At 37.3% G+C, this 12,727-nt stretch overlaps 1 protein-coding gene across 1 annotated transcript; it reads left to right on the top strand.

Annotated features, from left to right (window-relative positions):
- Nucleotides 1–3,587: 3,587 nt before the first annotated feature.
- On the top strand, nucleotides 3,588–11,827 carry LOC103716650 (multiple organellar RNA editing factor 2, chloroplastic-like). The gene is made up of 4 exons (XM_008804739.6): nucleotides 3,588–4,070; nucleotides 4,498–4,595; nucleotides 5,295–5,360; nucleotides 11,417–11,827. Exons 1-4 carry the CDS (start codon nucleotides 3,649–3,651, stop codon nucleotides 11,557–11,559), a joined length of 729 nt encoding a protein of 242 aa, XP_008802961.2. The 5' UTR covers nucleotides 3,588–3,648; the 3' UTR covers nucleotides 11,560–11,827.
- Nucleotides 11,828–12,727: the final 900 nt, after the last annotated feature.

Raw genomic sequence — 12,727 nt, 5'->3', positions numbered from 1 at the left:
TGATTTGTTCACATAAGTAATGTAGATGTGAAGTAGGAATAGAGCACGAAGTCAAGTTAATGCTCCATTAATTCGGATCTTTTTTTATATTTTTTTAAAATAGAAATACGAGATTCAATTCAAAAAATATATTTAATTTTTCATTTTGTAGTTTCTTTTTTTTTCAAATAATTTTCATTATTTTTGAAAAAAATGAAAATGAAAAACTTTTGCTACTATTTTTTTAAAGTAGATTTTTATCTCTCTTATCCTCTCTGCCCAACCTCTCAACCTTGGCACCACCCTTCCTCCTTATATAATATAATATATTTTATAATTATATTATAATATATAATGTTGTATATATATATGATATAATACATTAATCATATATATTATTATATATTATATATTATACACTTTAAAAGTTGGTTATTTAATATATATATTATAACATATGATAATATATAATATTATATACTAAATTATATTATTATAAATAATATATAACAACTACTAACAAAATAATGTTATAAAATTACTATTATTTTTAAATAGTATAATAATATCTCCTTATAATATTAATATAAATATAATATAATATAATATACTAATTATAATAGTTAAATTATTATATCATAATAATATTTTAAAAATATGTAATAATTATAATAATATAATTATAGTAATATTTTTCTACCAAAGAATGGGCTCTGAAAAAAATAGATTTTCTATTTCCTATTTTTTATAATAGAAAGCTAAGCCACTAGGTTTTTTTTTCCATATCTTGCCAAATGGAAATGCAAAACCAGTTGACTTGTATAATGGTAGTTTATAGATAGCATATAAATTTAGGGTTTCTGCAAATGGATGCTTTAGGGTAGACAAGGTATCCCTTTGGGCTCTATCTTTGGGGGCAAAATATCAAAAAAAATGTTGGTCAACTTTTTCGTTAACCAATTTACCCATATTCTTATGCTCCTGTCAAAAAAGTAAGGTTGCTAAATTAATTTCTCATATGCAACATTTACCTATAAGATTGGTGGAAGCACTTACCTATCTGGCAAATGAATAAATTAGTTTTCTATCAACTGTGTAAAGTTGTCCTATTTTTTATATCTAAGATGCTTCTTCTTATGTTGATATGCTAACAAACTCCTCACCTCTCACTTGCTCTCATCATCTATGATGAACCTTGACCCAGGCGAAATTGCTGCAATCTCTAGCTAATTTCCAGCCAAAAGATCGGTGGATTCTGATAAATCTTTCATATTTTTTTTTAAAAATCTCTCTCTTTTTCTTCTAATCAATGAGTTTTACTTTTTTTTTTCTCGCCGGTGGTCATGGGTGATTCTTTCTTGTTGTTCTTTAATAAAGATTGGATCATTTTATTATTTAGTTTGATAGATTCTATTATTTTTTTCCTTTTATGAAGACATTATATCAGCTAGCCCCTTCCCTTCCTATTCCAATTTTGTATGGGCAGAAAGCCTAGTTTATACGAGAAAATTGAGCTCCAATCATATATAAAAAGACATTACATGATAAACATATAAATTAGGTCTAGAAGCATAAAAATGTATTAAGGGAAAGATGGATAAATCATAGCAACTTACCTGAAAAACTGTAAAACAAAAAAATATACATAATAGATTCTGATTGATGCATAAAGAAGTATGGATAAATTATTTTTCAATCCAAGTGTTGCCTAGGTAATATTTATCCAAAAAGTTACAGATTTTTGATAAATTTTATGCCTTCCCTAGAATGGTCACATTGTTTGTTCACAATTCAATAAGTAGGTCCATCGTCTCCTCTAAAGCATCTGCCAGAAGGAGATCAAGGAAATCTTGTGCCCAGTTTGCTGAAGGAACCCATATTGGATCACAAGCTTGCTGGTTGGTTATGTTTTTGTGAAACCCTCCTCTATATGCAACTTAAAACACACACATGGAAAGAGAAAGAAATCGAGACACGGCATGAGTTTTAATTAGAAAAAAAAAAACAATTGATGTCCTGGGGAACTGAAATCCATGACCTCTAGCATTCTTAATGATAAGAAGAAAAAAAAAAGAAACGAGGGAAGAAGGGAAGGATAAAATTTTTGTAATTTTGATTTGTATATATGTACATAGCATATATAAACCTAACTATAACATATTTTAAGTATGATAACAACTCTATTAATATTTTATGTTGGTTATAAAAATTTTCCACCTTAAATTCAAGATGGTGTAGTGAAAACCAGCATGAGTTTGAAAACTAAGTCTCAAAAATGTCTAGATGGATGGGCCTTAATAAATGCATTCTAGTTAGTGAAAAATATAGAACAAAGTTGTTCAATACCACAGCAAATGTATTAGCAAACAAAGTGACAATCAATTTTAATATATTTAATATGCTTATGAAAAATATCATTATGAGTAATCTAAATAGCATTTTGCTTATCAAAGCACAAGGTGGTAGTACCATGATGAGTAACTCAAATATCTTATAATAATCATCCAGGCTAGAGAAGTTCATAAGTAGTATCAACATTAGCCTTATATTCAGCGTTAGTGTTGGACCTGGAGACAATAGTCTACTTCTTATTATGCAAAAAAATAGGAGAGTCACCAAAAAGGATATTAATCTGAGTTGTTATCATAGTATAAATTTCTGTCATACCATGATAAGAAAATGGAAGAAACAAGGGAAGATGGATAAGATGAAATTTTTGTAATTCCAATTTATATATAAATTGCTTGAATACAATAGTATGTATAGGGTACATATAAGCCTAACTATAACAAATTTTGAGTATGATAACAACTATAATAATATTACAAATTTTGAGTATGATAACAACTATAATAATATTACAAATTTGTTACAATAACAACTATAATAACAATAACAAATTTGTTACGTAAAAGTATCAAAGTTTTAGCGTGTGTATAGCTGATGTAGGACTAAACACATGCTTGCACAAATTTTCATAATGCCTATATTTCAGTGCTTCTTAGTTCACATAAGCTATAGATCCGAGCCACTCCGACACCATCTGTCACAACCTAAGACCTCACTTAAAATGACTAGCTGGAAGTTACCATTTAAATTTTTTGGTTTTGTATAAGTATCCAAGATTTATCTAGTGCATAGTCAATGTGGGACTATTATTCATGGACAAACAAAACGAGTTTAAACACCCACTTCCCAGCTGACTATGCATCATACGAAACTAGTTTACATTGAACCCATGCAGGATATACTAAACGCCTAAACTTCCATGAGATGATACCCAACTCAAAGCACCTTGCCCACGTCTCACTGCTGCTGCTGCTCCTCCAGAAGGCTACCGTATACTGTGCCTATACAGGAGAAATAAGCCCAACAGAGAAAGCCAAAGTTTGCACTAATCTCGAAGTGGCTATTGCACGTTTCAACGGTGGATTCTCACCAAGGAAGATGAATCCTTGTTTCGCACCCATTCATCATCCCACACAGCTACTTCAAGATGAGAGCAGAGCGGAGCCATATCCTCCCTTCTCCTATACACCAAAACTGATTAAGCGAGTCCTCACACGATATCACCCCCCAGAGATATTCTCCGAGATGGATAAATATTCCCCAAACCGCCCCCCACCCGCACCCAAAACCCTCGCTCCTATTCGCTCCTCCGGCGCTCCGATGGCCGCCGCCGCCGCCGTCGTGGCCCGAGCTCTCGTCTCCTCCCCCATCGCCGCCTCCCGCTTCCCCCTCACCCTCATAATCTCCAAGCGCTTCCTCGCGTCCTCCCCCTTTGCCGCCGGCCTCCTCGGGCTCCGCCCCTCGTCGCCCGGCCTCTCCCGCGTGGCGGTCCGGCTGGGGGCGGCTCGGATCAACTCGGTCCGGTGCATGGCCCGGCGGGCTGGTGACTCGGCTTACTCGCCGCTGAACTCCGGGTCGGGCGGTGGGTTCAGCGACCGGCCACCGACGGAGATGGCGCCGCTGTTCCCCGGGTGCGACTACGAGCACTGGCTCATCGTCATGGACAAGCCCGGCGGCGAGGGGGCCACCAAGCAGCAGATGATCGACTGCTACATCCAAACCCTAGCCAAGGTCGTCGGCAGGTATTGATCGTTGTAAAGCGTTTTGTAACCTTTAATCGTATTGATTTCCTTAGTAGTTTGTGGAAAAAGGGATAGTTTCTTTATTTTTTCTGATATGGGAGTTGTGGGGGTGTTTTATACGGTTTTCTTCTTGAAAATATTATTCGCTTTGCCCCATCGTCTTTAAAATGTCATCTTTGGAGCATTACTGAAGGTTTATTCGACTTGGCTTTCTGACACATTGGGGCATGTAGCTAAGATCTAGGTGGCAGGTGAAAAATCTGTCTTTTCTTGAACAAATCCTATTTTTTTTTAGCATTTTCTGTGTTGATATTAGTTGGGACTGTTGATTTTATCACTTTCAGTTTTCTGCATTTTGTTCTCTCACTTGTTTTTCTTCTAACGTTTTCATTCTTATGGTTGATTCATTTATTTTGTGCCAAACTAGTGAGGAGGAAGCTAAGAAGAAAATTTATAATGTGTCTTGTGAGCGGTACTTTGGATTTGGGTGCGAGATTGACGAGGAGACATCAAATAAGCTTGAAGGTCAGTATTATTGTTTCACGTAAATATAATTTAGCAACCAGGGATCCGTAGCTGTTGTTCCAGAAAATGTAAAAGCCACGGCTGCATAGTAGATGGCGCAAGTTTTATTAGTGATATTGCCAGACTGATGCGTTCCTCAATTTAGTGGAGTAATTTGTGGGACAACGCTATCTTCTGGAAGTCCTTGTGGAATTTCTCTTTGGAATAGAACTGCCATCTATGTTGCCTTCCAAACATATGCCTTCCTTTCATTTATGGAGTCGCACGTTGTGTCACATTCCCTTCAGCAAGATGTTATAGATGAGCATTTGACAGGATGATTTTTTTAAAAAAGAGTCACAGAAAAGAGCAGATCAGGCAAATTAGTATAGAAATTGCTTTGGAAACGACCATAAGATAGCAATGACAAGTTTGTAGTCAGATTTCTGTGAGGCAATGCTATGGTTTTACAGTTTCCTCTGTAACTTTGCATTATGAATCATTTTTTATTATCATTTTCTGAGATCATTCTATAGATTAGTTCTGAAGATTTCAATTAGTTGCAACATAGTAGCTATTAATTTTGTTTGAATGTTGGTAAAATATTTATTGATTCAATTTTTCTATTAATTTGAAGATGTTATTGCTCAGAGTTCTTGCATTGCATTGGCATCCCCCTGTTTTATGCATTTTATGACGAGTGTCTCGATTTGATTACAGGCCTTCCTGGTGTTCTGTTTGTGCTTCCAGATTCTTATGTTGATCCTGAGAATAAGGACTATGGAGGTAAGTGTTTTTAGCTTATCAACAACTGAAAAACTGATCCTTAATTATTTCATGAATTGTTACTTGCAAGGTATGCCGTCTCGGTAATGGATCCTGAATCGGTGCTACCTTATCTGTGTCAGTATGACTGGTACGGAGCCCGGTTTGGCATACTGAGTATTGGTACATCATTTGTATCGTATACCGGTACCAAACTGGTACGTTATAGTGCGTTCCAACTGTTTGGTTCGATATGTTATGGCATACCATGGTTACTTGCATTGAATTTGTGAGCATTATGTTACATTTTTTCAGCATCTAACTCATCTTTGTATTCCACGGTCTTGGCTAGATTATATCTTTTGTTTCGGCTTGTTGCTGATTCATTAATCTGTCTATTGCTGTACGTTGTTGACTTTTTCCATATCTCTGTTTTTCCTTTGAAGGAAGCCACATGAATTATGTTACAGAGTGAAAGAAAAAAGATAGCTGATAAGCAGAAACTATGTTGAAGTATCTAGTCCATCTTGGCAAAGTAGAAGAGCCTTGCGAGGCGATGTCTTACTTTGAATATTAACCTTCTCTCCTTTGGTCCTGCACTTCTTGTGTTGAGTGAAGTTGCAGTTTCAGCTGAGATGAGACTTTCATACTGCTGTAGGTTATTATTTATATTCATCTTCATTGTCTATGTGAGCTTTTCATTACATTGATCAACATTTGTTACGTTTACAATCCGTACCAGATCCGGTAGGCATACCGGTTGCCTACCGGACCGGTACAGGCCGGTTTGTACCGTGCTTCGGGCGGTACGAACCAGGAAGCTCTTCCCCGCCGGAGCCGGGGAAGAAGAAGAGAACCAGAGAGAGCGCAGGGAAGAGAGGGAAGGAACCCACCTTCGGCCGCCATCGGAGAGCCGTGGAGGGGCGTCGGAGGCCGGCGGGGGGAATTTGGGGATTTTTAAGTGAAGTCGGCAACCGATTTGCCGACCACTTAAAATCCCCAAATTTAAAACCGCGGCCACACCCCCGCGGGTTCCTCCGCCCCCTGCCGGGCTCCACTGCCCCCCCACCGGCCTCCGACGCCCCTCCGCAGCTCTCCGATGGCGGCCGAAGGTGGTCTCCCTCCCTCTCTTCCCCGCGTTCTCTCTTTTTCTCCTCATATTCTTCGTCTCCGGCACGGAACCGGCCTGTACCGGTTTCCACGGCTCCGACGTACCGGTAGCTGGCCGGACCGGTTTGTACCGGTCGGTATGGGCCGGTTCGGCATACGTTGTTTACAATTATTAGATAATGTTTTTATGATGCTTATAATATCAATATAATGGTAATTTCCACTGGATATATACTCTACTATAATAGAGGTGCTAGAAAGGTTAATTTGGTTGTTTTTCAAAAGGGAAATTTTGATAGAAACCGCTATGACTTTGCATTTCTTAAAAGACCTATTAGTCATAAAATCATCTTATTGTTATTTTTGGCTCCATTTTACCGCCCCTTGTACTCAACTAGTTCAGGCATCTTTTTTCTAAAGCATCTTTCTTTTTTTTTTCTTTTTGCATGAGCTTGCCTTTAAAGCTCTTCACCTAAATAGGAGTATCTGGAGGGAGGAGACTATCTTGTCATAGGAGAAGAAAATGGAGAGGTGGGGGCGGGGAAGGGGGTTTCAACATAGTTCATCTTCTCTTCCCAACTGCCAACCATATAAAGGCATATCCACTGTCCACCAATTTACATTCATTGCATAAAAGGTAAAAGGTAGGTTGTTTATGGAATTGCTGTCTCAAACAACTAATTATCTAGGGAAATCAAAAGAGCCTTGCATGGCAGTTTCCTGCTTTGAATTGCTGATGGACTAAATATCAACTCTCTCCCTTGGTCCTGCACTTCTTGTGTTGAGCGAGTTGCAGTTTCGGCTGAGATGACACATTTTAACCATTAAGATATATACTCTACAACAATAGAGGTTCCAGAAGGGTTAATTTGGTTGTTTTCTAAAAGGGAAGTCTTGAGGGAGGCACCCATTACTTTGCATTTCTTAAAAGATGTTCTGTTAGTCATAAAATCATCTTATTGTTATTTTCTCCTCCATTTTATTTGCCCCTTGAACTAGATTAATTCAGGCATCATGTTTTCCTAAACATCTTTCTTTTTAACTTTTTGAATGAACTTGTCTTCAAAGCTCTTCACCCACGTAAGAATCTTTGAAGGGCTGAGACTATTGTCTTAGCAGAAGAGGGGAAAAAAGGGCAGAAGGGGGGGGGGGTGGGGGGGTTTGGTTGTCGTTTGTTCAACATAGTTCCATCTTCTCTTCCCAACTGCCACCCATAGTTCCATCTTCTCTTCCCAACTGCCACCCATCTAAGGGCATATCCACCGTCCACCAATTTACATTGCAAATGAATTATGTTGCATAAAAGGTAAAAGATAGGTTGTTTATGTCATTGCCGTCTCCAATATCTAGTCCATCTTGGCAAAGCAGAAGAACCTTGCATGGCAGTTTCTTGTTTTGAATGCTCATAGACTAATACCGACTTGTTCCCTTGGTCCTGCACTTCTTGTGTTGGGTAAAGTTGCAGTTTTGGCTAGGATGAGACATTTTAACCATTAAGATTTATACTGTACTACAATAGATGTGCCAGAAGGTTTCATTTGATTGTCTTTTAAAAAGAAAATTTTGAGGGAAACCCCCATAAGTTTGCATTTCTTACAAGACCTTCTATTAGTCATAGAATCATCTTGTTGTTAATTTTGGCTACATTTTATTTGCCCCTTGTACTTGATTACTTCAGGCATAATTTTTTTCCTAAGCATCTTTCTTTTTTCCTTTTTGAATGAACTTGCCTTCAAAGCTCTTCACCCACAAGAATCTTTGGAGGGGTCAAACGCTTGTCTTAGCAGAAGAATTTATTTTATTTATTTTTATTATTTATTTATTTTGAAGGGGGGGGGGGTGGTCAAGATAGTTCCATCTTCTCTTCCCAACTCCCGCCCATCTAAGGGCATATACACTGTATGCACATTTACATTGCAAATGAACTTTGTTGCATAAGAGGCAAAAGATAGGCTGTTTATGGAATTGCTGTCTCAAATATCTAGTCCATCTTGGCAAAGCAGAAGAGCCTTGCATGGCAGTTTCTTGTTTTGAATGCTAATGGACTAATATCAACTCTCTCCTTTAGTTCTGCACTTCTTGTGTTGAGTGGAGTTGCAGTTTCGGCGGAGATGAGACATTTAAATCATTATTGATTATTATTCATTCGCATCTTATGCGAGTGCTTTTCCTTTTCATATCAATCAATGCATTGTGTCATGTGTGTTCTTTTGTAGAGGTGCCAAAAGAGTTAATTTGGTTGTTTTCTAAAAGGGAAGTTTTGAGGGTGACACCCATTACTTTGCATTTCTTAAAAGATGTTCTGTTAGTCATAAAATCATATTATTGTTATTTTCTCCTCCATTTTATTTGCCTTTTGAGCTAGATTAATTCAGGCGTCATGTTTTCCTAAACATCTTTCTTTTTACTTTTTGAATGAACTTGGCTTCAAAGCTCTTCACCCACGTAAGAATCTTTGGAGGGCTGAGACTATTGTCTTTTTACTTTTTACTCTACTACAGTAGAGGTGCCAGAAAGGTTAATTTGGTTGTTTTCTAAAAGGGAGGTTTTGAGGGAGACACCCATTACTTTGCATTTCTTAAAGATGTTCTGTTAGTCATAAAATCATATTATTGTTATTTTCTCGTCCATTTTATTTGCCCGTTGAACTTGATTAATTCAGGCGTCATGTTTTCCTAAACATCTTTCTTTTTTACTTTCTGAATGAACTTGGCTTCAAAGCTCTTCACCCATGTAAGAATCTTTGGAGGGCTGAGACTATTGTCTTAGCAGAAGAGAGGAAGAAAAAAAGGGGGGGGGGGGGTCTGTGGTTTGCTCAACATAAGTTCCATCTTCTCTCCCCAGCTGCCGCCCGTCTAAGGGCATGTCCACCGTCCACCAATTTACATCGCAAATGAATTATGTTGCATAAAAGGTAAAGGTTAGGTTGTTTATGTAATTGCTGTCTCCAATATCTAGTCCATCTTGGCAAGGCAGAAGAACCTTGCATGGTAGTTTCTTGTTTTGAATGCTCATGGACTAATACCAACTTGGTCCTGCACTTCTTGTGTTGGGTAAAGTTGCAGTTTTGGCTAGGATGAGACATTTTAATCATTAAGATTTATACTGTACTACAATAGAGGTGCCAGAAGGTTTCATTTGGTTGTCTTTTAAAAAGGAAGTTTTGAGGGAAACCCCCCATAAGTTTGCAGTGCTTAAAAGGCCTTCTATTAGTCATAGAATCATCTTGTTATTTTTGGCTACATTTTATTTGCCCCTTGTACTCGATTAGTTCAGGCATCATTTTTTTCCTAAGCATCTTTCTTTTTTCCTTTTTGAATGAACTTGCCTTCAATGCTCTTCACCCACAAGAATCTTTGGAGGGGTCAAACTCTTCTTAGCAGAAGAATTTATTTTATTTATTTATTATTTTTTATATTTATTTATTTATTTATTTATTTTGGGGGGTGGTCAAGATAGTTCCATCTTCTCTTCCCAACTCCCGCCCATGTAAGGGCATATACACTGTACGCACATGTACATTGCAAATGAACTTTGTTGCATAAGAGGCAAAAGATAGGCTGTTTATGGAATTGCTGTCTCAATATCTAGTCCATCTTGGCAAAGCAGAAGAGCCTTGCATGGCAGTTTCTTGTTTTGAATGCTAATGGACTAATATCAACTCTCTCCTTTAGTTCTGCACTTCTTGTGTTGAGTGGAGTTGCAGTTTCGGCGGAGATGAGACATTTAAATCATTATTGATTATTATTCATTCGCATCTTATGAGAGTCCTTTTCCTTTTCATATCAATCAATGAAATGTGTCCTGTGGGTTCTTTTGTTACTTATTACAACTTTATCAGTTGTTCAAACATAAAATGATGATTAATAACTAGTATACAATGGTCTGCTTAATATTCAAGGAACCTGTCAATGTAAAACTAATATCTTATTTTGTGAATGTTGATAAGGTTGAATAGTGAGTGTCATGATTGGTAGAATAGCACGTTTTTTGTATTGTTACTACTGCTCATAATAACTTTAAAAGCAAGAGGTGAGAGAAAATCTGATTTAGCAAGAAAGAATTCAAAGCCTCTAAAAGCAATATTTTAGTATATGTGGACTCTAAGAACTTTCAAGAGAGGAGGAAGAAAGATATTTTTGAACCAAGGAGCAAAGTTGAGATGAAATGCATTAGAAAAAAGTTAATTATGATTTATGAGTTAATTATTTTTAGGTATTTTTCGAATTTATCTAGATTATAGTTAAATTATCCCTAATCTAAAATCCTTAGATAGAACTTAGTTAAATTATCCCAGATCTATAATCTTTGGTAGCCATATGCATCTATGCATGCGCGCGCGTGCACAGAGAGAGAGAGAGAGAGAGAGAGAGAGAGAGAGAGAACAATTTTGTTTTCAAATCCCAATAACCATGCTTTCTATAGGGTATCTCCACTGTCATCCTTCTCCCCCAACAACAAACACACACCAACACAAAAGAAGTGTCTCATTTAATCACAAAAACAAAAAAAAAAATGCCTCATGTTAGTTTTAATCACAAATTATATCGCATTAAAAACAGATTGTTTGTTGCTACCCAAAAACTGTTGTTTTTAAATATCTAGTCCATCTTGACATCTTGGTAAAGTAGAGGAGCCTTGCCAGGCAATTTCTTACTTTTAATGCTAATGGAAATTAACATCAACATTCTCTGCCTTGGTCCGCATATCTTGTGTTGAATGAAGTTGCAGTTTTAGCTGAGATGAGACACGTGAATCTCTATTAATTATTATTCAGATGCATTTTCACATGCAACTCATAAATAGAGTATTCAGTATTCAAGAATGGTCTGTTGTTGGCCTGTTCGATCCTATTATGTGTGTTTTGGCAAAGCTTATTCATTCCATTTTCATCCAGCATATTAATCTGAGGCAAAGCAATTTGTTCATATTTTGATGAGAACCTCTTGTAACCACGACCTTTGCAGCTGAGTTGTTTGTGAATGGGGAGATTGTGCAAAGATCTCCAGAGAGGCAGCGGAGGGTTGAGCCGGTGCCGCAGAGAGCGCAAGATAGACCCAGATACAACGACAGGACCCGGTATGTGAGGCGGAGGGAGAATCAACGTTGAGCATGTTTGTTCTAGCTGAAGGTTTGGATGTACACACATTGGAAGATAAGTTATATATAACTCAAGGTGCATTTAGGTGATGTTAGTTGGGAGATATGCATTGTGGCAGGACAGTTTATCGTTTGCCTATTTTCCTGCAAGGTACTGCGTTCATCCAGGTCATAGCTCGAGTCTACTGAAATGTCTCAGTTGATGGCTTTTTTGTGTATGCAGTTGGACTTGGGATTTGTTAAGCTATAATGTTTTGCTCTTTGTTTGTTCCTGTGTATTCTCAGTTTCTCACTATTACTTTTCAAATTACCTGCGAACAAGTTTTCCAGGTGTGCTTCAGCTATGCTTGGCAAAAAGATGTTGCTGAAGTTTGTCACCATCATGCTGAGGTAGCAGTGTTAGCTGGCTGATCAAATGAGACAGTCTGAGCTTGATTTCGCATTTAAGGTTTAAAACTAATTTCAAGCTGAAATCAAACAAATGCTTCATTTCAAGTTGAATTTGATCATACCAAGGCTTGATCATGTCCTAGTGATGTCTGCAAAAGTGTTGCCTTCGCCTTTGAGCCGTGTAGTTCATGATTCATGCCTTCTCCTCCCCTTCTTTAGCCTTCTTTGATTGGGCAGAGGTCCTGGCCTCTGGTTTATCTAGTCAAACCAGCAAGATGGGTGGGTTCAAAAGTGTTCGAAGTTGTTTGGTATTCCAATTTTATATTTGGGTGTGGTAAGCCGCTTACATTCCAATTTTGCTCAAAAACATCAGGTAGATTGGTTTATTTATCTTTATTTAAAGCAAGGGGTTATCAAGGAAAATGAAGAGATCCTCTTGGGCGAGGGTTGAGTCTTATGCTCGTCGTTGAATCAAATAATTTTACTATATATATATATATTTATATAAAGTTGGGAATGCCATCTAGTTCAGTTGGTAAAACTTGCTAGGAGTTAAATGGTGGTGACCTGAACTAGAATCTCACCATAGAACAACTTTTTTTAGTTCAGAAAAAAAAAAGGATCTAAATCATGCTTAGTTCTAATGCTCGCTCGAAGTTCAGTCATGGATGCTCTCATCTGAATTCTGAAAAAAAGACGCTACTACACTTTATCTCAGATTTATCTCCACTTAGATATGAGTTGCTTTAAAATAATGAACACTTTCCAGCCAGTTAGTTTGCCAATCT

This window comes from Phoenix dactylifera, chromosome 6 (genome assembly GCF_051530095.1).
Source record: "Phoenix dactylifera cultivar Ajwa chromosome 6, Ajwa_hap1_PhDact_Kaust_v1.1, whole genome shotgun sequence".
In the NCBI taxonomy this organism is placed as follows: Eukaryota; Viridiplantae; Streptophyta; class Magnoliopsida; order Arecales; family Arecaceae; genus Phoenix; species Phoenix dactylifera.
This window is presented reverse-complemented; position numbering and strand designations above follow the sequence as displayed.